Source organism: Astatotilapia calliptera, chromosome 14 (genome assembly GCF_900246225.1).
Source record: "Astatotilapia calliptera chromosome 14, fAstCal1.2, whole genome shotgun sequence".
Taxonomy (NCBI): Eukaryota; Metazoa; Chordata; class Actinopteri; order Cichliformes; family Cichlidae; genus Astatotilapia; species Astatotilapia calliptera.
Genome location: NC_039315.1, coordinates 24,384,075 through 24,407,084, shown reverse-complemented (window position 1 = coordinate 24,407,084; position 23,010 = coordinate 24,384,075). Strand labels below are relative to the sequence as shown.

General features: G+C 40.0%; 1 protein-coding gene across 2 annotated transcripts in view; it reads left to right on the top strand.

Annotated features, from left to right (window-relative positions):
- Positions 1-3,480: 3,480 nt before the first annotated feature.
- Positions 3,481-23,010, top strand: part of dscamb (Down syndrome cell adhesion molecule b) — a 134,490-nt gene continuing 114,960 nt past the window's right edge. Inside the window, exon 1 of one of the 2 annotated variants that reach the window (XM_026193164.1) lies at positions 3,481-4,898. In XM_026193164.1, the coding sequence (XP_026048949.1) occupies positions 4,856-4,898 (43 nt within the window). In that variant the 5' untranslated portion in view covers positions 3,481-4,855. The remainder of the gene's footprint in view (positions 4,899-23,010) is intronic. The other variant, XM_026193165.1, reaches the window with a different exon arrangement.

Below are 23,010 nucleotides of genomic sequence, written 5' to 3'. Positions count from 1 at the left end.
TGCTGATGGGTGTTGCAACTGTATGTTAAAGCACAAATAATGGAGCCAGATGGGACAGTTCGACATGCACATACATTTACATACAATCCATTTATAAGAAGCAGAGTTCATCAGAAGCTTTAACTTCCAAAATTTAAAATGCTTGCTCTTCTGTAGTTCCTGATTCATCTGTTCTTGGAGAAATGGGATGAGTGCAGTGCAAATGGGATAAATCACAACAATACAACTTCCACTGGTTTAACAGTGGCTGCCACCACTCTGATTAATATCTTTGATCTAATTTTATCATCCCCGCTGAAGCTGGCAGTAAAATAAAAAGCGCCAACAGATCCCATGCCAGTGTGAGTATCACAGTCAGAGGAGTCACGACCTTGACTGTGCAGTGCCACGAATTGTCTCACATGTGCTCCATTTCCTTCCTTATATGCACGCACCGATACATTGGCACATGCGAACACCCCCGCACAAAGACATGCACTGCAAGGCCAAGACTGCCTGCAGCAGCCCGGGGGCTTCATTGTCACATTTACTTACTGCTGTTTAGGCATCATGCTGGGGGGCTAAAACGAACTCTCTTCTCCTCCCCCAACCCACGCAGTGAACTCAAACCCCACTGAAATTGACTCTGCTCATGTCCAAAACATGGCTGTGGAGCCACTGAATGCTGTTATATAGTTATTGGATTTGTCATATGGATTTCTTTCCCTTGTGGCTGAAAATGGCCCTTTTTCTCCTTATAATTTTGGTTTGGGAGATTTTGTCAAATGAACTAAAATCAAATAAAGTTACACGATGGATGAACCAAAAAAGCCTGATTGGTGTTTCTAAAAGTGCAAACACATGCATTTAATACAGTTTTATAGAGTGACTGTAGGTTACCACTTTAGTATCAGCTTGCAATGGGAGCACATCAGTCTTTGTGCCAATAAAGCTTTGGACCACAGCTTCATCTTCACTTGTCTTCATACAACTGGTACATTTGTGCATGTTCTGTGGAAGGTGCCTCGCAGTGCCCCCCAAAAAAGGCTTGCGAGCTGATGTTAAAGTGGACTGGTTCATCTCTGAAAGCATTTTTTGAAAAATACCAAAATCAAGACAAATAACATCAAACTGCTGCTCAGACATCAGCTTCAACAACTAAACAGTTTTCCTCTAGTAGAAAAACAGCAGCCATCTTGGTTTTCTCCAATATTTTTCTTTTGGCTTGTTCAGAATTGAAATTTTTGGTGGAAGCTGTTGCAAAATGTTGCAACAGCTTCCAAAATGCGACACTGCAGCTGATGCGGAAAAGCAGAAGGCTCTGATTAGTAGGTCGGTCCTGCAGTGCAAAAACAGCTAATTACTCCTGTGATAACAAAGTCCTTTCTAGACACATGTTTCTACTCTGGGGACATCTTCGTGTAAGTGGTTTTAAACATTTGCTAAATTGTAGTTGCCTATTAACCCTTGTGATGTCCTCCCGATTTGTATGCAATTCGTGCCATCAGGGGTCAAAAGTGTCTCCACTTCATTTGACTGTTTTTTAAAGCATAAAGTATAAAATTTTTTAAAAAAAATGTTGTTTTCTTGTGGTAATAAAAGCTTCTCTCACGGCATCCATGTTTTTTATTAAATAGAAGGGAGAGAGGTAATTATTTTATAATTATGGTTTTTAATGTAAAAGGGAATTTAACCCATGCTAACCAGATATTACATACTCATATAGAGATCAAACATGGCTCATAGACAAAGTACTGTAATTACTGGGAGCAATATTGATTAAAAGGATTATATATAAATACAGGTTAGAGCCTTTTTTTCCTCAATCGCAGTCCAGCAATGTGAGCATTCTTTGCTGAAATGAATATGAGTTGAGTCATCAAACACACCGGCTGTAATTTGGTTGTTGTGAGGTCATGTTGTCGGTGTTGATGTTACACTGTGCTTGTTTGCTGTCAAACACACTTTGTGAAATTGTGCTTTTACTGGAAGCGCCCTCATTCGGGGCGTGCGTACAGCGGTGTGACAGTGTATATAGTGTACACACACAGTACATATGCCCCTGACCTATGTGCTGAGGTGAGGCTGTGTCATTGCCTCTATTCCATGCTTTGTGACGCCAAACGTTAGTTTTCAAAGGCAAACAAATATCACCTTTTGATTAGCTTTGCTTTATCTATTTCACTGCCAAAGTTTTAATTTCAGCTTCTCATAAAATCCTGTTTGCTGAGCGAGATTACACCAGAGACGTTATAAGGACTTTGATTACACCAATGCTTCATTTCCCCCTAAAATGTCAGATGGCAGTCTCTAATGCCATGGATCCCTCCCTCAATCCCTTGAACCCACAGTCAAAGCCTTTTTTTCCTCCCTCTCTAAGAACTGTTTGTCTTGACAGGCTGCGGATGTCACCTTTAGTTGTGGAAAAGCTTTCTTTTAACATTACTAAAAAGGCTGAACCGAGGAAAACTACGGGCAGTTCTGCTCCATTTGATTACCTGTAGGGCATGAATGGGCTTTGCCTTCGGCATCACTAACACGTAGTCCTTGAACTTTACAGAGATGCCCTTGAGCAAGGTGTTTTACTTTCATTTTAAAATAGCTTATTGGAAACAGATGATGAAACCTTGTTTCTGTATTACAGTATTTAAGTGTGACTGCTGTGAATGAGTATGGGCAGCAAGCGAGGCGAAAACAAAGCTTGGATAAAAATATGGCACGGCAAATGATCATATCTCACATTCTGCAGCAGCTAATCAACTCAGCTGTTCTTCCATGCCAAGAATTTACAGCCAAAAAACCAGCACAGTGCTCCTAATCAGCTCTAAATGACAGCCTGGATCTTTAACCATTTGCCCTGAAACACTAGCACTTTCTCCTTTCCTCCAGTCTTAAACTTGTTTGGATTTATCTTGCACGTATAGGCAAAAAGTAAAACAGCATCACTCATTCAAACAGACATTCTGGAGTAGCATTAGTAGTAAAAAAAAAAAAATCCAGACAATATCTGACCAATCAAACATGAGTAAATACAAATATCTGAGTACTACTTGAACAGTTTTGAGGCAAGCAACGCTCCTGTTTGTCTGCTGGAGTGTGGAAAGAAACAGGAAGAACGCTGTGACAGATTAGACACAGGGACAAACCAGACTGGACAGCAGCAAAATGCAAAGATCAAAATAGCTGAACCGAGAACTCTCAGCTCAGCATCTTTACCAACTTAAAAGGCAGCTATTAGCGCTACAAATGTAGTCAGTATAGCCTTTCACCATGAAACCTTCTATTTATTTATCTTTGTACACATTCAGACTTGTAAGGATATGAGCATACAAAATGAGTGTCTTGGGGGTATATAGCTGGAATCTCACTTGCAATGTATTCTGTCATGTGGGACAGAGCATGAGCTGGCGGTTATATCACACTGAGTGTAACCCGGCGCTGTGGACAGGCCCACAGGCTTCCACAGCTATACCCTTGACTTCAAGGCAGGCATTAAAATAGAGGGGTGGTGGTAGTGGGGGTTGGTGGTGGTGGTGAGTGGTGGATTATTGGGTTGAGGGAGGCGATATAAACTGTGTGAGTATGTGCGTCTTTGGGGTGGGGGGGCTCTTCATCTTAACCCCTTTTCTTCCCCCTGACAGAGTGGCTGCCTTCCCCTCCTATCTTCTGTTCAATGCGATTATTAAATCTCATCAATCAAGTTCACGTTGTTATTCAGTTTAAAAGAAAAAAACAACTACATTTTCTACTTAAACAACAGAAAATACGCGTCACTGGGTGTCCTTGCAGATTTCCATTATTACGGGGGAGCTCGCTTCTGTTTTCACACACGAAAGAAAAACATTAGGAACTAAATTCAAGCCAGATCTGGGGCACAGCGGCGTGTTCCGCGTACACCTGCACGCCAGCAGACAGCGCTTTCTGTTTGAGCTGATACAACCCCGTGCGTAAAAATCTTTGGTACCTTGGTGCGTCAGGTGCAGCTCATTTCCTTAATGCAAATGCCCCACTCGCTGCGTGCTCTCACACTCTTCCACCTCCACAACAGTATCCTGCCCCGAGGCGCGACCGGCTGCCGCCTCTGCTCCTTTAAGGCAATGAGGAATTAAAGCGTCTGCAGCGGCAGGGGAGAGGGTTATTCTGTGTAATGCTCAGAGAGTCAGTGTGGTGCGATTAGAGAGCGGCAGCGGGGAAGATGCGCTTGCTCGCCTCTTGCTGGACGCACAGAGGCGATGAAGATGATCTGACTTTGGAGTCTGAGCAAAAAACCTGCTTTTCATTCTTCTGCCACCGCCCTCTCTCTTCTCTTTGCTTCTTTTCTCTTTTAGTTGTTTTAATTTTGTAACATTTTATTTATTCATTTATTTTTACCTTCAAGGATGATCCGTCTTCCAGTGTTTTATTCAGGAAACCTGAAACCGGACATTTTTCTTTTAAAGATTTAGTTTAACCATTTTTTCTAAATTTTAATTTTTGTTTGTTTCTTTCTTGTTTTCGGATTTAATTTCTTTTCCCAGGATCCGCTCTAACCCGGCTCTGACTCAGCATCACACACACACCTGGGCTTCACCCCTTCAGCATCCTTTTGAATAACAGGGACAAGCAGCAAGACGCGGAGCACAGGAAGGAGAGTCTGAGCAGAGCTCTCCCCAAGAAAATCACAGAGGCGCATTTATGCTCCGAGACATCCCAGAAACCAAATCAGTGTAACAAAAAAGTACGAAGGAGATATTAAAAGTAGAGACTTGGACCGGTTTGCTTCAAGACAGTGGCAAATGTTTAACCTTAGCCCAAGCGCACAGAAGAGAAACCCAGGGAGGCACCGGTCAGAGGAAGAAGAGAAAGCATAGCTTGGGGGGATTGAACGGAGCAGGGCATGTGGATATTGGCTTTTATCTTTTCCCAGAGCATCTTGAATGGTAAGTTGCACCTGCTCATATTTTTATTATTATTATTATTATTGCTCATCACATACTGCAGAAGGCAAATCACTGGTAGACAGCTAAGTGACTGAGGAGGGAGGATGGAGGTCACCTGTGACCCACATGAAATGGATTTTATATGCTTGTCAAAAGGCTGACACCCCTGATAGAGGGGGAGAGACGGGCGAGGCATGAATTGCGTTTTAAATCCTTCAAGCTCTCCTACAAACCATTAGACCCATATCTGGCCTTCAGATATACACCCTGAACCAGGAGAAATAAAACGGCTATACCATGTTGTTAGTGTGCCTGTAGTCAGTCTGTTTAATTGCAATAGTTGGATATTATGTCAAGTTTGAATAGTTTTTCATTTGAATCATATTAATAATATTTGTTTTTATTTTATACCAAATGATACTTATTTTTTCCTGTCACAACCTTGTTTCACTGTGGCCCTTAGTAATAAGTGACGTCTTTGATATAATGGACATTTGGTTTAACCCTTTCCCCATCCCCCACAGAGAGCATATTTTTCAAGTTCAAATGGCCTAAATTGACACTAAAGCATAAAAAAAAAAGGCCAGTTTATACAAAGATCCTTAAAGGCAGTCATTCGTATTTGCATTTTAACGTTTTGGGGTTTGTTTGTTTTTTAATTAAAAAAATTAAATTATATTTCTGGCTTGAGCAGCACCTGCAAAACGAGTTTTGTTACAAATGAGAGCTCAGCTTTTTGTTTATTTACCTTAAAATGTAGTTAGCAGAGAGAAAGCGTGCACCATTAGTACAAAATGTTCATGCAACGAATGTAATGAACAGTACAGGTGTAATGTTTTTGGATGAAACACAGTCCTCAGGGGTCATTTTTGTATTTTATTTGTCTGCAAATGCAAAAGTACTTCACAAATTTACTCGTGAAAAGAGTGTGAAATGCATTTTTTCCATTCAAATGCTGGAATTGAGACGTTCAGACCTGGTCGTGCATCTTGTCGCTGTTTTTCGTGTACACAAGTGCAGTTGCATGCATTTGTGCCATTGCACACATGCGAGACACCATGCAGGTATATTTGCACACTCTCACAGTGCGTATATATGCATATATATAAAATCAATGGTGGAAAATTGATACAGTTTATTGCGTTCACTTATTGGCCAGAGTCCCTTCTACAGGGAGGGATTATGGCCGACTGGGTGTGTACGAAAACAGGGGAAGAAAAAGGGAGAGTTGAAGAAGGAGAAGGAAAGAAAATGGAAACATGTCTGGGAGACATCAGGGTGACAAGATGGGGATTGGAAAAAAAAATCAGTGGTCGGTTGCTTTTGTATGGAAAAAAAAGAGATTTCACAAAAGAAAAATTAGGGAAGTGGGGATTTACAGGTATGAATACATTCAACCGCATCAAGGGGCTGTGATATATTATAGTATGCCCCCAAAATGGATTTTCCCCCCTCTGGCCGGAATGATAAAATAAAGCTTCGAAATGGATTTTTGTTTCTGTGCCAACGCGTTTTCGGTGCTGAGGCAACCCTCCGTCGGTGCCGTTTATTGACATTGACTCCATATAAAATGGTATCTCCCTCAGCCCAGCTTGTGCTGAAACTCATAAAGGAACAATAAGGAATCCTCATTAATCATAATCATCTGACTCTGACATTAGATCAACTGCCATGCAAGATTGTGTCCGTTTATTGCTTAAGGGATTATTGAGGAGGCCTGAGGCAACTGATAGGGATTAAGCAATAGACAGCCTTGAGTGCAGACGTTACACTTTTTGTGCTTGTTATTTGCACTGCAATCATTACACACCCACACATATATACATATATACACATATATATGTGTGTGTATATATATGTGTGTGTATATATGTGTGTGTGTGTATATATATATATATATATATATATATATATATATATATATATATATATATGTATGTGTGTGTATAAGTGAATTTTAAAGTATCTTTACCTTTTTCTATCATTTATATTTGATTTTCCCATTATGTACAGGACCCTGGCTATATATATATGGTTGATTATCATGAAAATGAGGTGTTCATCGGCTGAGTAGTCATTGTCAGAATGAATGAATGACCTTGTAGATGGAAGCCAGCACGGAGATTGGATTCCAGACAGTTCTTGCTGTTTCAGAGTTAGGCCTATCATGTGCACACTGGCCTGTCTCTATGGTAACCTCCTTAATGGGTGTTAGGGGCTGCGTCCTAAAACGTTCACCCATTCACTCTTCACCGTATGGGGGGGAAAGAAAGCCATATGATGTGGTGTTGTGCAAAGAAAATACCATGCAGTTCAGAATTCCCGTTCATAACATTGGATAACCGGATGATTTCATTCACTAGGTTGGGCTTAATAATTCTTCACAAACTGGAAACCTTTTTAAAAAATAAAAAAATGGCACACCTGTGGAAATATTAGACTATTCCTGATGGGAACTGTGAGTTTGTCTGCAAACCGTGCTGACCTGGAAGCTCCCGACCCAAAGCTAATCACATCTCGTTACATCGTTGTGTCCACAGGTGTTATAAGCAACCATATTATAACCGAGCACCTCACAGCGCTTCTGGGTTCTCTGTGTTCTTTGCGTACATTCACTGGATATCAGCTTAATGAACTCAATTAAAGAAAGGGAAACGGATTCGCAACCACACAATGCTCAAAAATGTCACATTTTAATTGCTTTCCTTATCTTTGCAATTGATTGTTTATTATCAAAAGGAAGCAAAAGACAACCCCGGTCCTTATTACTCTTTTTATGAAAATTAAAATGTTAAATCTGACACATTCACCAGCCAAGAGGCACAATTACTTTTTGTATTCCGTTTAAGACTTTATGCTCTTGCTATTTCCTGCACCTATCAAAGTAGCATCTATAAATTCAGTCATCAGTACAGGAGAGGAACCATTAAATATCTCTGCCTGAAAGTTGCCTCTGGGCAAAACTACAGCAAGCTAAACCGGCCTATTCAAATTCTCGTTGCAAAGATATAATGAGACAAGGCTTCTCACAGAGTCCCCACCAAGACTGCGATGATTTGTAGACATGCACGCGGCTTAACCCGACGCTTGTGACTTAAAAAGGACTTATCTCGTATTTCTTCAATAAACGAACTATTATGTAGAGGTCAGGAAATCATGCAATCAAATTTTGATCTCAATTAGCTGTGACCTTTCGCGGACTACACACACACACACACACACACACACACACACACACACACACACACACACACACACACACACACACACACACACACCAAAATAAGGAAGCTCTTCCAGAGCATCCATCCCAGTGTAGCTTACAGTACAGTAAATAGCTGCCAACATCAGTTAGCCTGCCAATTTTACATGACCCCACATTATTAGCAACCTGCAACACTGGATGGAAATGCTGCGGAGACTGGTGTGGATGGATAGATTGAACTTGGCTGCAAATAGAAGGTGGGACGAGTGTTTGTGTGGTAATAAATCTACATGAAGGCGATAAAGCCAGTGCAGTGATGAGAGCCTCCTTTTGTCGGAGATGCCTCTGTAAAAATGACTAAAGATCAGTGGCTTCCCAGCGGCCGGGTCTGTAAAGCAAATGGAGAGAAACCTGACCACCCTTATTGTTGCACTCACGACTAACTGTTTACTAATTACCAATTAGGATTTGGTTGCACAAGCAGTATCATAGCTCTTGAAATCAAATTACCCCATGAAAGCACCCAGCGTACAGTCAAGTGATAGATCATCTTGTGCAGTCTCACTCTGATCTGAATATCTAATGGGCTAAATTAAGTTTACAAACCCACTTAACTCTTCCTCACTTGTCTGAGTTGTGTGAAGGTTTGTTGGGTTACGTTTTGAACTCTGCGCGCGATTCCAGTTGAAAGAGGTGCTAATGTTGGGTAATGGATACCCTGATGTGCGATCATAATAGATATCCCCTAGTTCATACATCCCAGCTGTATAATGAGGGCTACTCTACTGTACCATACCTCCTCGAGCCTGTCTAGCTCCCTAATTAGGAGCAAGCTTTGGTGACTCGTGCATGTGCGCGCATGCTTATGTGTGTGTGCTGCATTTCACCCAATGTAAAATCTAATTACCGATCACACTGTGTCTGACAGGATTCCACTGAATCGGAGGTGTAATTGCGCAAGCCCGCGTGTAAATGTCTCTTGCATTAAAATGTTAACGATATCATTTAGCATCTGCGGGGAAGAGCAGAAAAGCCCTCAGCACCCAGATGTAGGTGTTTGATCATGTGTGCAAAGTGAGGCTGTAGTACATCTGGCGGGGGTTTCCCTCTCAGAGAGGGTTCTCAGTAGAGAGGATGTTTTTAATTCACTCAGCACCTGTCAAAGTGACATGTTATATTACTGGGCTACACTGCACAGGTACTGTAGTGGGGGAACTGGTGTAGAAGCTTTATTTGACAGTTTAAAAAAGACCAGTGAACCACTTCTGCTCTCCTCTGCAGAAGTGGTTTTCTGTTGATTTTAGTTTCAAAGTAGTTTGGAACACGCCCACTTATGACAAAAGACCCAGTGAGTGTCTCAATAACAGACCCGCAGACCTACAGACCGCTCTTCTTGATGCAAAACCTGAAACGTGAAGATCTACTGCAAGGTGCTAATTCTGATTTAATAAAACTTTTTCAAGGTCAAAAGTTTGTTTCCAAAACGATTGACCTGAGCTGTCCCTCTGATGTACTCATTTGTAATTCTGTCTATCCTGGTTAAGTCTAAACATCTTCAACTCTGCCACCTCCAGCTTGGCCTTTTGTCTTTTCGTTAGTGTCACTGTCTCCAAACCATACACCATAACAGGGGGTCTCGAGCCAGTGTACTCCCAGTTTCAGTTCCAAACCTGGATATATCTGCAGGGTTGCATCAGGAGAGGTATAAAGTGTAAAATCTTTCCCAAATCAAACATGTGGATCATCAAGAATGAAACAAGGTCCTATACGCAACTTATAACAGCATTCAATCAAAAATTTGTATATTAACTGGAGTTTGGTTAATCCCAGTTACAAACATGCCTACAAAACCTGTTACATAGTCAACTTTATCATTTTATTAGTACTCTGTATCGTACTGTACTGTACATTATCAGTCTGGATATGACAAGTTAACCAATTGTGACATGATCAGCACAGGCAGAAGATACTGAATGAATAAATATGTGTTGATACAACAGTACACTGTGGCCCGCTCTCTTTGCCCAAATAAGTTAAAAGCACTCAAACATTTGAGGAAGCTGATTGCCTTTTTTTAAATTATGTAACAGTGACGTCAGACCAACGATATTGTAAAATAGCTTGCCATATCATTACCTTTGAGCAGGTTTGTGTGCACTCGCAGTCAGCTGCTGTCTTCAGAGTGATTTTGGTGGGATAAAATGGCATATTACAGAGTCAGTCTGCTCTCAGTTTGACTGAATGGGGTTAAGCTGGCAAGTTTGTGAGATCTGTCTGAGATAATGTGGCGATTAATGATGAAAACTTGCAGATCTGTTGCAAGTGAGTTTCCGTCTGATTTGAAATTCAGAAATTCCTCCATAAATAGTGACATAGTTTCTGCAAGATGACAATTTAAGTGCAAAATGACACAGGCACTCAGCAACCTCACTTTTATAAAGGACTATAACCAGAATAAAATCAGTTAGCGACCAGATAAGTTAAGTAGAAAGCCAATTAGAAAGAGACGGGTCCTGACTCAGATTGCCAACACGTTGCAGTCAATCTGACAGAAGTTATCTGAAAACCTTCGTCAATCTGTCTGGGAGTGGTTGCAGTCACACTGCGATTGTTTGCAGACAGGTTGGCTCCCACCAGGTGACCTCTGCAATAACCTTACAATCCAAAATAGTTAGAAGGTTGTTGCACAATCAACCTCTGGGTGACAAGTTGGTTGCACACCTAATTGCAATTGGTCAAAAATGAAGGTGTGTAAAACAAAAAACAAATTTCAACACACTCACCAGGCAACTACACATATAAAAAAAAATATGTTATTTCATTTATTTCTTTTTCATAGTTGCAGTGAGGTCTCCAAATGTTAGTCAGGAACTGGTTTAGAAAAAAAATTCTCAAAAAGCTTCAAGTTATTGAAGTATAGTTTATTCAAAAATGAACAAAATGTGTCTCATCAAACCCAAAGTGTTAGTAGCACAATTTAATTAAACTACTCAATCTTCTCAATGACTTTTGTATCTTTTTTGGGTTTAAAGTGTTCTAAGTTAGCTTTGCTAACTTGCTTTAGTTTGTGATCTGCTTCCAATCAGATGTTTGCTTTAAATAGCAATTATTCTAAACATGAGATTATATTGTTACAAGGTTGCATGAGCCTTTGTGACAATATCCCCCCCAAAACGAGTTCATTAGAAGTAAAACCTTGTTTCTCTATTTGCAGTTTTTATGTGCTGCTGTTTTGCCAGAAGAAACTTGGTTTTGTGAAATTCAATCCAGTTTTGATTCCCTTTTTCCAAACAGGACAGAGAAATGTTATTTAATACTTGTGTCAAATATAAAAACATGCATGACCTTTTCATAAAATATAGATTATATGTGCACGCACACCAGTAGTCCTTTTTGGGTCTCATTGGTGTGTGTGTGTGTCTGCAGGCTCACTTGTGGTGAGTATCCCACCACAGTTTTTGCCCATCGTGGAAGACAGGTGTTGAAGGTGCGACAAGTTTGCTATCCATCACCCCTAGAGACAAACAATCACACTGCACCTCATAAATACTGGCTGTTAATCCAGCCATCCACATACCAGGTCCAGGAATTGAACTCGACTCACTTGGTAGCCCAAGGCTGAATTGATTCGCGTGACTTTGTCCTTAGCATGATGCATGCCTGATGTATTGTGGCTCACCAACTGTCTGCCAGCCTGTCTCTTTCTTTCCAGTGATGCCTCTGAGCTTGGCTTTTCATGGACCCTCCTTGTATATTCAAATCTGCATCTCAGTCAGTTTATTCAAAAATGCATTTCCTGGAGATATTTCATCATCAAGTCTGTCCCAGTGTCTCATGCTCCGTTGTCCGAATATTAAAGTAGGCTACGGGATAACGGAGGAGGCAAAGCTGGATAGACAGAGTGACAGAAAGACAAATGGGTCCAGCTTGGTTTCTTGACATTGCTCCTTATTTTTAAACCTGGCACAGATGCTAAGATTTAAGACCAAGTTAGTGGCGGTTATTTTTAGCTGGCAATTTTTAAAGCGCTGTCATCTTGTTTGTAAGGTGTGTGAGAATATGCCTGTGTGTGTGTGTGTGTGTGTGTGTGTGTGTGTGTGTGTGTGTGTGTGTGTGTGTGTGTGTGTGTGTGTGTGAGATGTGGAAGGTAGTGCTGTATTTCCTGGTGTTCATGTGAAGTATATATATAATGTGTCGGGAGGCTTTACGGAGTGTGTGTTCCTGTGTGCATGCAAACCAGTGCGTACGTGAGTTTAATTGGGAAGTGGGGTGGGTGGGCTAGTGTGTGACATGGAGTGGAGCCACAGGAGTCTGATTTATGTCCTTCTGGCCACTCATCGATCCCTCGGCCCGGTGTGAGACTGAGTGCATTGTCAATAATCTTAGCACTTTGTGGTATTCCTAGAATTCCCAGACCTCCTTTGCTCAGGCCAAGGTGTGATGCTGCAGTAAGCCATCTTGTCCAAGATCAAATAAGAGGACGCGGGGCCTGGCTTCAGTGCATTTGATTGTAGGGTAGTGTAGCAGTGAATATATCACTTTGCTGGGGCTGTGCTGTTGAAGAAGACTTCCCTCTATTGTTCGTGCAAGAGGAGGTAATTTGGGCAAAGCCCCACATGGGTCCCTAGAAGCTTGTAACATTTATATACTGTATGTGTTTTTAAGTGTCCCGCAGACATTTAGCAACACATAGACGGGGTCTATTATGTATTGCTCTGTGTCTCTATCTAGACCATCCATCCCCACAAGTGATTATGCTAATTAGTGTTTGATCAGATGATTAAATTAAAACTCGATTTATTCAAAGAACTAAATGCTCAGAATACATTTGTGTCTGCTTGGCTGCTCGGCTTCGCACAGCACAATTCCCCTTGTGTCCTAGCCACTGGAGGAAAGGATGACCGGAAAGGAAAAGGGAAGAAACTGTACAAAACTGCCTCTCATTTTATTCAGGCAGGCGTACAGAGGGAAACGAGGACTGTAATAAAGCAAGCCAGGGGGGCTGAGGGAGAGTAGAGGAGGAACGGAGAGAAACAAGGAAAAGGAGAAAATAAAGATGTGTGTGTGTGTGAAATGTGTGAGTGTGCCGGGGGTGGGGGTGCTGAAAGGATCCCGGCTGTGGTCCCCTAAGTGTTGAATAAACATGCTTGATTTAGGGAAATGGCTGTGATAAATGTTTAATATGATAAGTCCATAAAGACGGTCAAATGAGTCTGGAGTATTAAAATGAGTACGGCACGCAGCAGCAATCACAGCAGCTTTGGAGGGGGAGTAGGTGGTGGCGGTTGGAGGGCCTGATAATGGCAGGCAGAGCTAACAGGATGAGAGCAGCCAGCTGCTGTGACATCCACATTAACACACTCTACCAGCTGCTGGTCACAGACATCTCTTGGACAAAACAGGGACAGGGGTATGTATCTTAAAAGGGTAACCGAGGCAATAATTGTATTATTACCTGTGCAGTATTGGTAGCAATAAAATCACAAGTGTAAAGCACTTCTCAAAATCGAGTTCAGGAGGGTCGCAAAAAAGCTAATAAGGACGCTGCAATCAGCTGGAAGAACAAGGCGGGCTTCAAATGATAGTGCAATTCAAACCAACGGCTCATTTAAAAACACAGAAAAAGGCTGACAGAACAGGAAGAAACCAAAAAAAGCATATGTGATACTGAGCATGGGCGTCGCGTTAGCAAACAAACATCCAAATGCTGATGGTGAAGATATCTGTAAATCGTGTTCGCTGGCAACAAGTTTAATTTGTTTTTCCTTTCAGTGTCAACTCCTGCAGAAGTTTGCTCATTGTAGCTGCTTCCTTCTGGCTATGTTTAGACACCCAGAACCTGCATTATTTCCTCAGAGCTAATATCGACAATCAGTTTTCTGTGGTCTGGATTTAACTATCTCTGTTGCGCCTCCTCTGTACGTAAATCGAATTGGTTATGTGAGTTTGCCGATGCTTGTGTTGTGAAATCAGGTGTTTGCTTTGACTTCTAAGTAAACAGAAAAAGTTTCCTCTGCATATTTTGCACAGGTGTGCCATGGCTACCTAACAGATTTAGCTGGCACAGATAAAATAACAAAGCCTGAGGGCCAAAGGCTATCTGTGTCAGGTCAGCCTCTTCAGAAGCTTCTCATATACCCCTATGAAACCACCATGGAGCTCCCTAGGTACCATCCAGGTGGACAGCAGTTATGATAAATCCAACAGCAGCAACTTTTCTGAAGGCCCTTAGACTTAATGCTGGGTGACATAATAAGGTTGCTTGTCCAGTATGTGTGATATCTGCTTGTCTAACTGAGGTTGGGCCTCTGGTAGACTGAAAAAGCATCTGTTCAGTGAGAATGTTGCTGCTTAATCATGTTATCAAGAAAGGCAGTGTATGTTGACCATTAGATTATTTTGGAGGTGATTTGATTATATCCAGTGAAGGCTCAATCAAACCTGTTGAATACATACAGACAGTCTTAAAGGATAGAAGATTATGATGTCTATTTCTGACAAACCTGGGCCTGACTGTTCTATAAAGTCATCATTATAAATATAGAGCCATAGCAACGCAGACTCTTCGATGAAGCTGGACTTACTTCTTTAAAGGATGTATTTGCATATGTTTCTTAAGAGAATGGGTTACTGATTTAGCGATGTATTATTTGAATAAAAACTGTGGCAGAAAATATACAGTTATGGTAAAAAAAAAGCACATCCTCTTTAAATTCTAAATTTTTATGTATTAAACATAATAATCTTGGCCACAGCCGATCTTGCAATTAGGAAAATACAACCTCAGAACCTCAGACCTTACACTGCGTCATTATTTATTTAACAAAAATTAAGCCAAATGTAGACAAAGTGTGTGAAAAACTAAGTACAACCTTGTGGCATCCACAAGAATTAAGAGGGTAAGTAGAAGCCAGGTCCTGCTAGTCAAATGGACTTGATTAACTGATCATCAGAGCATGGGAGGCCCTCTATGAGACAGAAGGTTTGGCAGTTTGATGGTCCGGAGCATTCAGGTGTGTGTTAACATGATGCCACAGAGGAAAGACATCAGTAACTATTTTAGATGATGCAACCGCTGCCGTCTATTAATCTGGGAAGGGCTATAAGGCCATTTCCAAACAGTCTGAAGTCCATCATTCTACAGTGAACATTCAAGACAGTTACCGGTCTTCTCAGGAGTCAATTTCCTAGCAAATTCACCACAAGGTCAGACTGAGCAATGAGAAGCTGAGAAACTGCAACAAATCCTTCAGTGCTACATGTCAGACTTTACAGCCCTCAGTTAGCATGTTAAATGTTAAAAGTTCATGACAGTACAATTAAAAAAAGAATGAACAGGTTTGGAAGGGTGAAGGCAGGAGAAGACACTGTCACTGAAAAGGACATGACGGCACAGCTAAGAAAGTTGCAACAAGCTCACAAGACCTGTGTAACAATGTCCTTTAGACAAATGAGACCAAAGTGGAGATTTCTGACTGTAATGCACAGTGTTGTGTTTATAGAAAAGCTCCACAGAGCTGCTGGAGATGACTGCGGCTTATTCTGCAGCCACAGGGCCTGGGCGCCTTGCAGCCTTTGAATTGATCACAAACTCCTTTGTATACCAAACTGTTCTACAATATAAACCTTAATATTGACAGATGGTCTACTTTCTTTATACCATGACTCTAGGCAAGCAGAACAATGCTACCGGTATCTTATAAGTGAGCACATTACATGTGTGTAGTAGCACGAGTGAGAAGTTATTGTATTTAGATGAAAGGATGGAGTTATTATTCAAATTAGCAAGTTGGGTTAGCAAGCTACATCCATAAACATCACAAAAACAGATACCTGCTAACTGGTGCTAAGTGCCAGACTAACAAAGTAGAATAATTTCACTCACCAATACTGGAGTTAAAACTTTTTAAACTTCTACCAAAAATGCTCCAAAAAAGCAGCAACAGCTGTGCTGACTTGAATTCGCCTAGCTAATCCTAGCAGAGCGCTACGTAGCACCAATTAATCAAAGTTTTCTAGCTAGCTAAAATAGATGAACTACTATTAAAAATTAAACAAAAATTGATTCATTGATAAATTTTCTTTTATATTTAAAAAGGTAACATCGTTTTAAATGTAAAAGGCATCCAGCATGCCTGTGTTTGTGGTGAGTCTGCAGAGATAATAAATCAGTGATTAAATGAGACCCTCGCTAGATTATGTGCTGCTTTGATTGTTACTTGGTTCCTTCCATTTAATGTTTCCTTCACACAAATAAAAGCATTTACATTATTAATCGGTGTATAAATATAAAGTATCTTCGCTCCTCTCAATCAACTTTCACCTGGCAAACTTATTAAAATTAAAAGATAACAACTCAACCCCCACTGTGGAGTTCACGGGATAGTCCTCTGATTATTTTATGTAACATACAAAAAAATTATTGGTTTATACAGTAAATACATTACTAAATGCTTCTTTTTAGCAGTGCTGGATTACTTTATACAGCACACCATCAATGTTGCACCCTGTGGGAATAAATCACCCCTAAAATATATTTATAACAAACAATCCTGTGCCTGTTTGTCAAAAGGATTAGCATTAGCTTTCTATAAATACACAGGTTTTATTCATGTTAATTGGGTTGAGGAGAGGCAACAGCGCAGTGCTGCTCTCCTCAGGTCTTAGTAAAATTAGAAAATTATTTTAATTAATAGGTAAAACTGCAGGTGTTGAAATCTTAAATCATCTGTAATAAGTTTGGTCTAATTGGAGAAGCTGCTGCGGTTCAGTAGCAGCGTTTTCCAGGTTCACATAGTAAAATCCAACTCCTTGTAAATCTGCAGTGGATATATGCAACAATTTCAAAGCAGTGCTTTTTTGTTTACTTTATTACAGACCTTGGTTTCCCTCCACCTTCTAGTGCGCTTGTTATATTACATAGCAATATTAGATTTCTACTAGTGGAGGTTTTTATTCATCAGCAGCAGCAGCAGAGGGAGCTGCTATAGTTTGCTACGGTATAATCCCTCATCAGATTCACTTGCACTCATCATCATCAGCAGTAGCAGCAGCATAATTTAGACATCAACGTCTTTATTGCTTAGTTATACTAACTGAGAACCAGTCCAGGGTCTCTGGCTTTCCCTTGATGAGACAGCCAGCCACTCTGGCCCATTTAAGACATGAAAATAGACCAGGGAGGAGGAGGAGGCTCATCTGCTGTGGGGGCCTCGTTTTTAGAGTTGCCCGCCCCTCCTAGACATCAGAGGACTGATCTGTCGGTGTGGATCAGCAGCTTGCGTACAGCCAGCCCTTTCTGTCACAGCCCTGCTTAATATTCATGAGAGCAAATTGGAATACAGTCATTTAACTTCCATGCATGGTGTATTGCCTCTGGGCAGATCAGATCAGTGGGAATGCTTACTCACAGTGGACTCCCTGGCCCTGGCTGGTTATCATCTCCCTGTATCAGAGCTCCTAGCTCTATACATAGCTCTACACATATTGCTTTCAAGTTCATAGACTGATATAAAGAAAAAATAACTTACTTTGGTGAAATATGATTTTCATCCATGGTAATCAGATTAAATGAAATGCAGTGTACCTGTACAGTGTATTTCAAATTTGGGTCACCCACAGGTCAAGGCCCTATTTTTAGCTGCTGGGAATAAAGCTTGATCACATGCTCGAGCGCTGCCTACATCACACTAATGCTACTATCCATAAATGCACAGAGCAGGAATTTGTTAAGGTTGAAAATTGCTTCAGCTGTTAGTGTTGAATGTGAGTGAGCCAGGTATGATCTCCACATCCCAGGCAGACATGCCCTGAGGGCACAGAGCACAGAGCTGCTTTAATTACCCAAGGTTCCTGCTGTCACATTGTCACTATGAGGTACCCGGTGCCACGCTACCATGCAGTGCAGAGTCCCCATGCTGCGGTGGCGTTGACAACTCAGACAATGGATCTGCTCGCTCAACAGATGCAACACAAGTGCCCCCTGAAATATGGGAAGCTGAATCAATCCCACTATCTCTCTGATTCTCTTTTTGCCCCTTCTTGTTTGCTTTCTGCTGTTCTCTCTTCTTCACATGTCACAGAGAGTTCATGACAAAAAAACTAGCAGCTGCATAAAAGATGGAATATGTTGGTGTGGGATGAGAAGTCCCATGTGGCACCGGGACCATTCATCTTAACTTGCAAGGACACATGAGAGAGGAAAACATCACACAAAAAGTGACTGTAGCATGTTTTGAGCATGTGTCAGGCTGAAAAATAATTAAGCGGCGAGTCAAGGACTTCAGGACCTGTGGAATCAACCATGTATACTAATCTTTATTTCCTTGCATTAACACTGATTCACTGTTTACGTGGCTCTGCTGTGGATGGTAACAGCCTGTCAGCCGATCAGTTATGCTGTGGAAAGGAGCACAGCTATGGCTCATAATAGGTGTTGTTTGCTGTATATACAGTAATTCTGTAGGAATGTTACAGCTTCTCTGAAACAGATCATCAGAAGGTCAAACACTCAATAAACAGATTTTTCTAATAGTTTTTCAGTTATAACATTAAACAGACAATAGATTACAACAGCTCTGCAAGAAATAACTGTATAGTTATGTTTAAATATCTGTGTGGCAGTCTAACAACAGACACACTACCAACCTTTGTCGTCCCATTAAAGCAGATGGCAATAAACAAAGAGCTAATTTTCCCATATCTTACATTCCCAATAAAAACCTTTAAACTTTTACGTGATGTTTTTACGTGTATAATGCATATAAAAAACACTATAGAATGAGGACACAGTATAACACAATACAAAATGGTGCTCTAAGGAATATTTTTATATGGTCAATGGGTTTTTTTTAGTAATAAACTCTCCAAAAATGATCACCTGTCGCTACACACCACTGTTGTGTCTTGCATCTTATTGTTTTATGATGGATAACTTCTGTTCACTCTTCACGCCTCTTTAGTTTTACAAGAAAGCTCTTCTAAGGGGAAAAAATATGTATACATATTGGTTCATAACCAAACAAAAGATGGAGACAGCTGGCATCTAGCTGGTGAACTTAGTGTAGCATTTAGCACGAGTGGGTGGAGACCAAAGCAAAGCTAAAAGGAGAGCCTCTATTGGGCTTTTATGACTCAGAATCACAAACACATCTCCAGATGTAATAAAATGAATGATAATATTATTCCATGTAAGTCAACCGTTTTTGCGCCATGGACCGGTTTATGTCCAACAATATTTTCACTGGCCGGCCTTTAAGGGTTTGTGGATAAATACAAAAAAAGAAAACCAGCACTGCTACCAAAAAAAAAGATTTATTCATAACACTCGGGAAAAGACCCAGGGAAACCGAGTTAATGATAAAAATGATTAAAAAAAACCCCCTGATTAAAAACCGATAAAACCCCAGAAAACCATAAATTTTACACCCAAGCCTCAACTCTCGTGGCCTGGTACCAAACGACTCACGGACCATTACCGGTCCGTGGCCTGGGGGTTGGGGACCGCTGATGTAAGTAATAGTGTGATTTTATATGCATTTATTTATTTTTGGTGATATAGTCGCGTTTGATGTGTTTATATACGTTCTTATATATTCTTACATGCTTATAACGCAATCCAAACACAAACACTTCATACACATACACTTCAGCCCTGTAGAGATTTCTTTATAGCTTTGAAAGTCTTAAAAAATAGTAAATAATGATAGTTTTTAACATTATTGCTCCAATATCTGTCTCATTGCTTTCTAAACCAGTTGCATAAACAGTGGGAATTACAGAAGTGCAACGTGCAAACAAAATACAATTGAGCTAGCTATAGGAAACTGCAAGAATAGCACTCAAAACTATGACAGTAAGCACCAGATTAGTGAATAAAAAGCTTACATTTAAAAGAGGGTAAATATTAAAAAAGTTCTTGTGATAGTTAAGGTTTACATAAAACAGCTTTCCTCATTCCTCCTGTCCCTCTGAAGATCCCGAAAAAAAAAATCATAGTCAATTATAGATGCATATAATGCATTATTGAACAGTGTCATTTATTTCACCTTTTACAGTTGAGTTCATGAAAAATTATGCCAATTACTGATTTCCTCCAGGGCAATGTAGTAAGTGGTTGGACCCTGAGGCCATTTGTTGGGGCATGACTTGCTGCTCTTTGTGAGGTCGAGGGGAGTGATGTACATGCGTCATCACACCATTTTGCGGTCTGGCTCCTGAGTTTAGTCAATTAGGAAAACGAGCAGTGCAGCGATATGCGCACTTTCACCAGAGTCCATTTCTTTGTTAAATTAAATCAATCTCACTCAGCCAGTCTAAATTGAATAGCTCTCACCTACTTTTAAATGTGCAATAGGCGAATATCAAAACAGCCGTGGCATAAATCCTAATCCAATTTCTCTGATGCTCGCGAAGAATAGAAGCTTTTCAAGCAACTGCACACTTCTTTAATCTATCTTCTCTCGAGACATTTTCTATTGTAACATCTTCAAGAGTCAATTAACTTCACTTGAATAATTTGATTGGAAAACTTTGAAGTGTGCTAGCTGTTTGTAACTGGATTTTTTTTTAAATTAAAAAAAAATATTATGTGTATTTTTTAATTTCGTTTAAATAAAATTGACAAACTTTCTTCACTTACTTCCCCAAATCCAATCAATTGAAGTTTACAAAATATGACGTTTTACTACATGCATACACACACACCTCATTCACAACACAAACTGTCTTTAGCATAATCAGCTGTGTATTTTGGATTTCACATGAGGGAAATTCTCTGCTGGATGAAAACGAATCAAAGCAGTATGTTTAAAATATCTTGACATGAGTTATTTTAAAGTGTCTTCTCCTTCTCACTAACCTTGAGCACCATCAGGTGAGGCTGAACCCCCCTAAAAAAAAAACTACTACCACCACCATCACCTCCGATCTGTATTATCAACAGAGCACTGAGAAGATTGATACTCCCAGTGCCAGCTGGAAAAAGAGAATGAATCAGAATTTAATATGACTTTGATGTATTATTTTCATCTTAGCCGGTGCCACAGACCCATCGAGAACCCGGCGCACAATCCCACAGCGTCTTAAAATATTTAAATTGGCTAAAACTTTTTGATGTTAGAGACTGTACAGGTATATGAAAGTTTCTCTGCTGGGAGCATATATAGTGCACATTGCAGAAATTTTATTTGGACCACCCACTCTTAAAAAGTCAGTCTTTCTATAAACGCATATGTGACATTTACACAATCTGCTTTATATATTGTTGAAGAAACTGTATATGCAATATATATTATAAGATATAAACTATATAATACACTATATTTAACAAATACCTATTTTTTCCACATATCTGAGAAACATAATGAGTTGAGTAAACATCTTATCACCCCTTTAAACAAATGAATCTGCAGAAAATATTTTGCATGTATGCATATGGGCATGTTCTAGGACAGGCAGATAACATATTGCAGACAGGCAGCAAGCAGAGTCACGTATTGTATAAAAAAAGGGACGCAGACATTGATTGATTGGTACTTGCTACTTGTGGGCTGTACTACAGTCTGAGTCACAGCTGACATGTTAAAAACCATAATTACAGCATCAAAAATGTGTTTTCTATAAATATATTATTTTATTGTGTCTTACATTTTTCCTCACAAAGGTGATTAGAGCCCCCTAAAAGCTATAATGCAAGCCATATAAGGCACTTTGCTCCTTTTTGGTAATAAAATTTAGGCTGCATTCTTGCCAACCAGGGAGACCAGGCAGGCATGGTGAGATATTGCAGTGATACCTGTGATATTACAGTCTCAGTAGAAAAAACAGCATTGTTTAATTTGACATAACAATTGATATGATTCTGACCAGTGTGTTTTAATACAGGAAGAATAAACAGCTACCATCCCATTTGTGGGTTTCTAGCTAGCTAAAAAAACAACAAAAAACAACTAACTTTGTTAGCCTAAACATTTTAATCTAGAAGTTTCAAGTACATCTAAAATGAGTGCACTTTTTTGACATAGTTTTTCGCGGGTTTGAATGCTACTAATATCAGTGTTAGCTCGTTTATTTTGTATTTTATTTTAAATTAGCATTAGCCTTTATAGCGCTAATTTAAGCTAACATAAAAGATAAGGTTATTTTCGCCATTTATTCATATTCCTGGGGGGAAAAAACTCTTTCACTTGCTGTCTATTTGCAGAAGCACAGTTTACCCCTCATAATATAATATTATTTAAATTATTTTGTAAGAAAAAAATACATTTATAAGAAAATACTGTAGTGGGGGGGAGCAATATACAGAACACTGTTTTATCTAAGCTTAATGTAGCAAATATATAGCTTTATAATCTCACAGAAAAATATACTGTCTGTTTGTATTTTGATAAATAGTTATCCTGCCCTGAACTACAGTCAAAACATTTAAATGAAATGTCTGTATAGTTTTTTTTTAGTGTAGTGGTGTAGTGTACTTTATATAACATTGAAAATATAGGTCTCTGCCCAACTTTTCAATATATCTGCATATTCCTTTCTCAGGAGAAAGGCTCCAGCAGTGATCCTTACCTCCATAATAATTTTTGTGTGTTGAATTCCTAATCTTCAAATGAGTGTTTTGCATGTGTACATGTGCAGGTCAGTGGAGTGTCTCATTGCTAGTTCAGAGCTACTGGAGCAGAGAAAAGGATGGAAATGTCTGCAATTTGAAACCTTGTTAGGAATTTATGAAGTGCTAAAATGTTTTCTCCCCAGAGAGGGTCCAAGCCAGCTGCCAGTGCCACTGTAAGCCATTTACTGCAGAGCTTTGCCACCAGGCTGAGGCGACAAGGCATACACACACAAATGCTGTATTTTTGCCTGAAATACAAACAAACTGTCTTTTCACAGAACCTCAGATCGTAGACT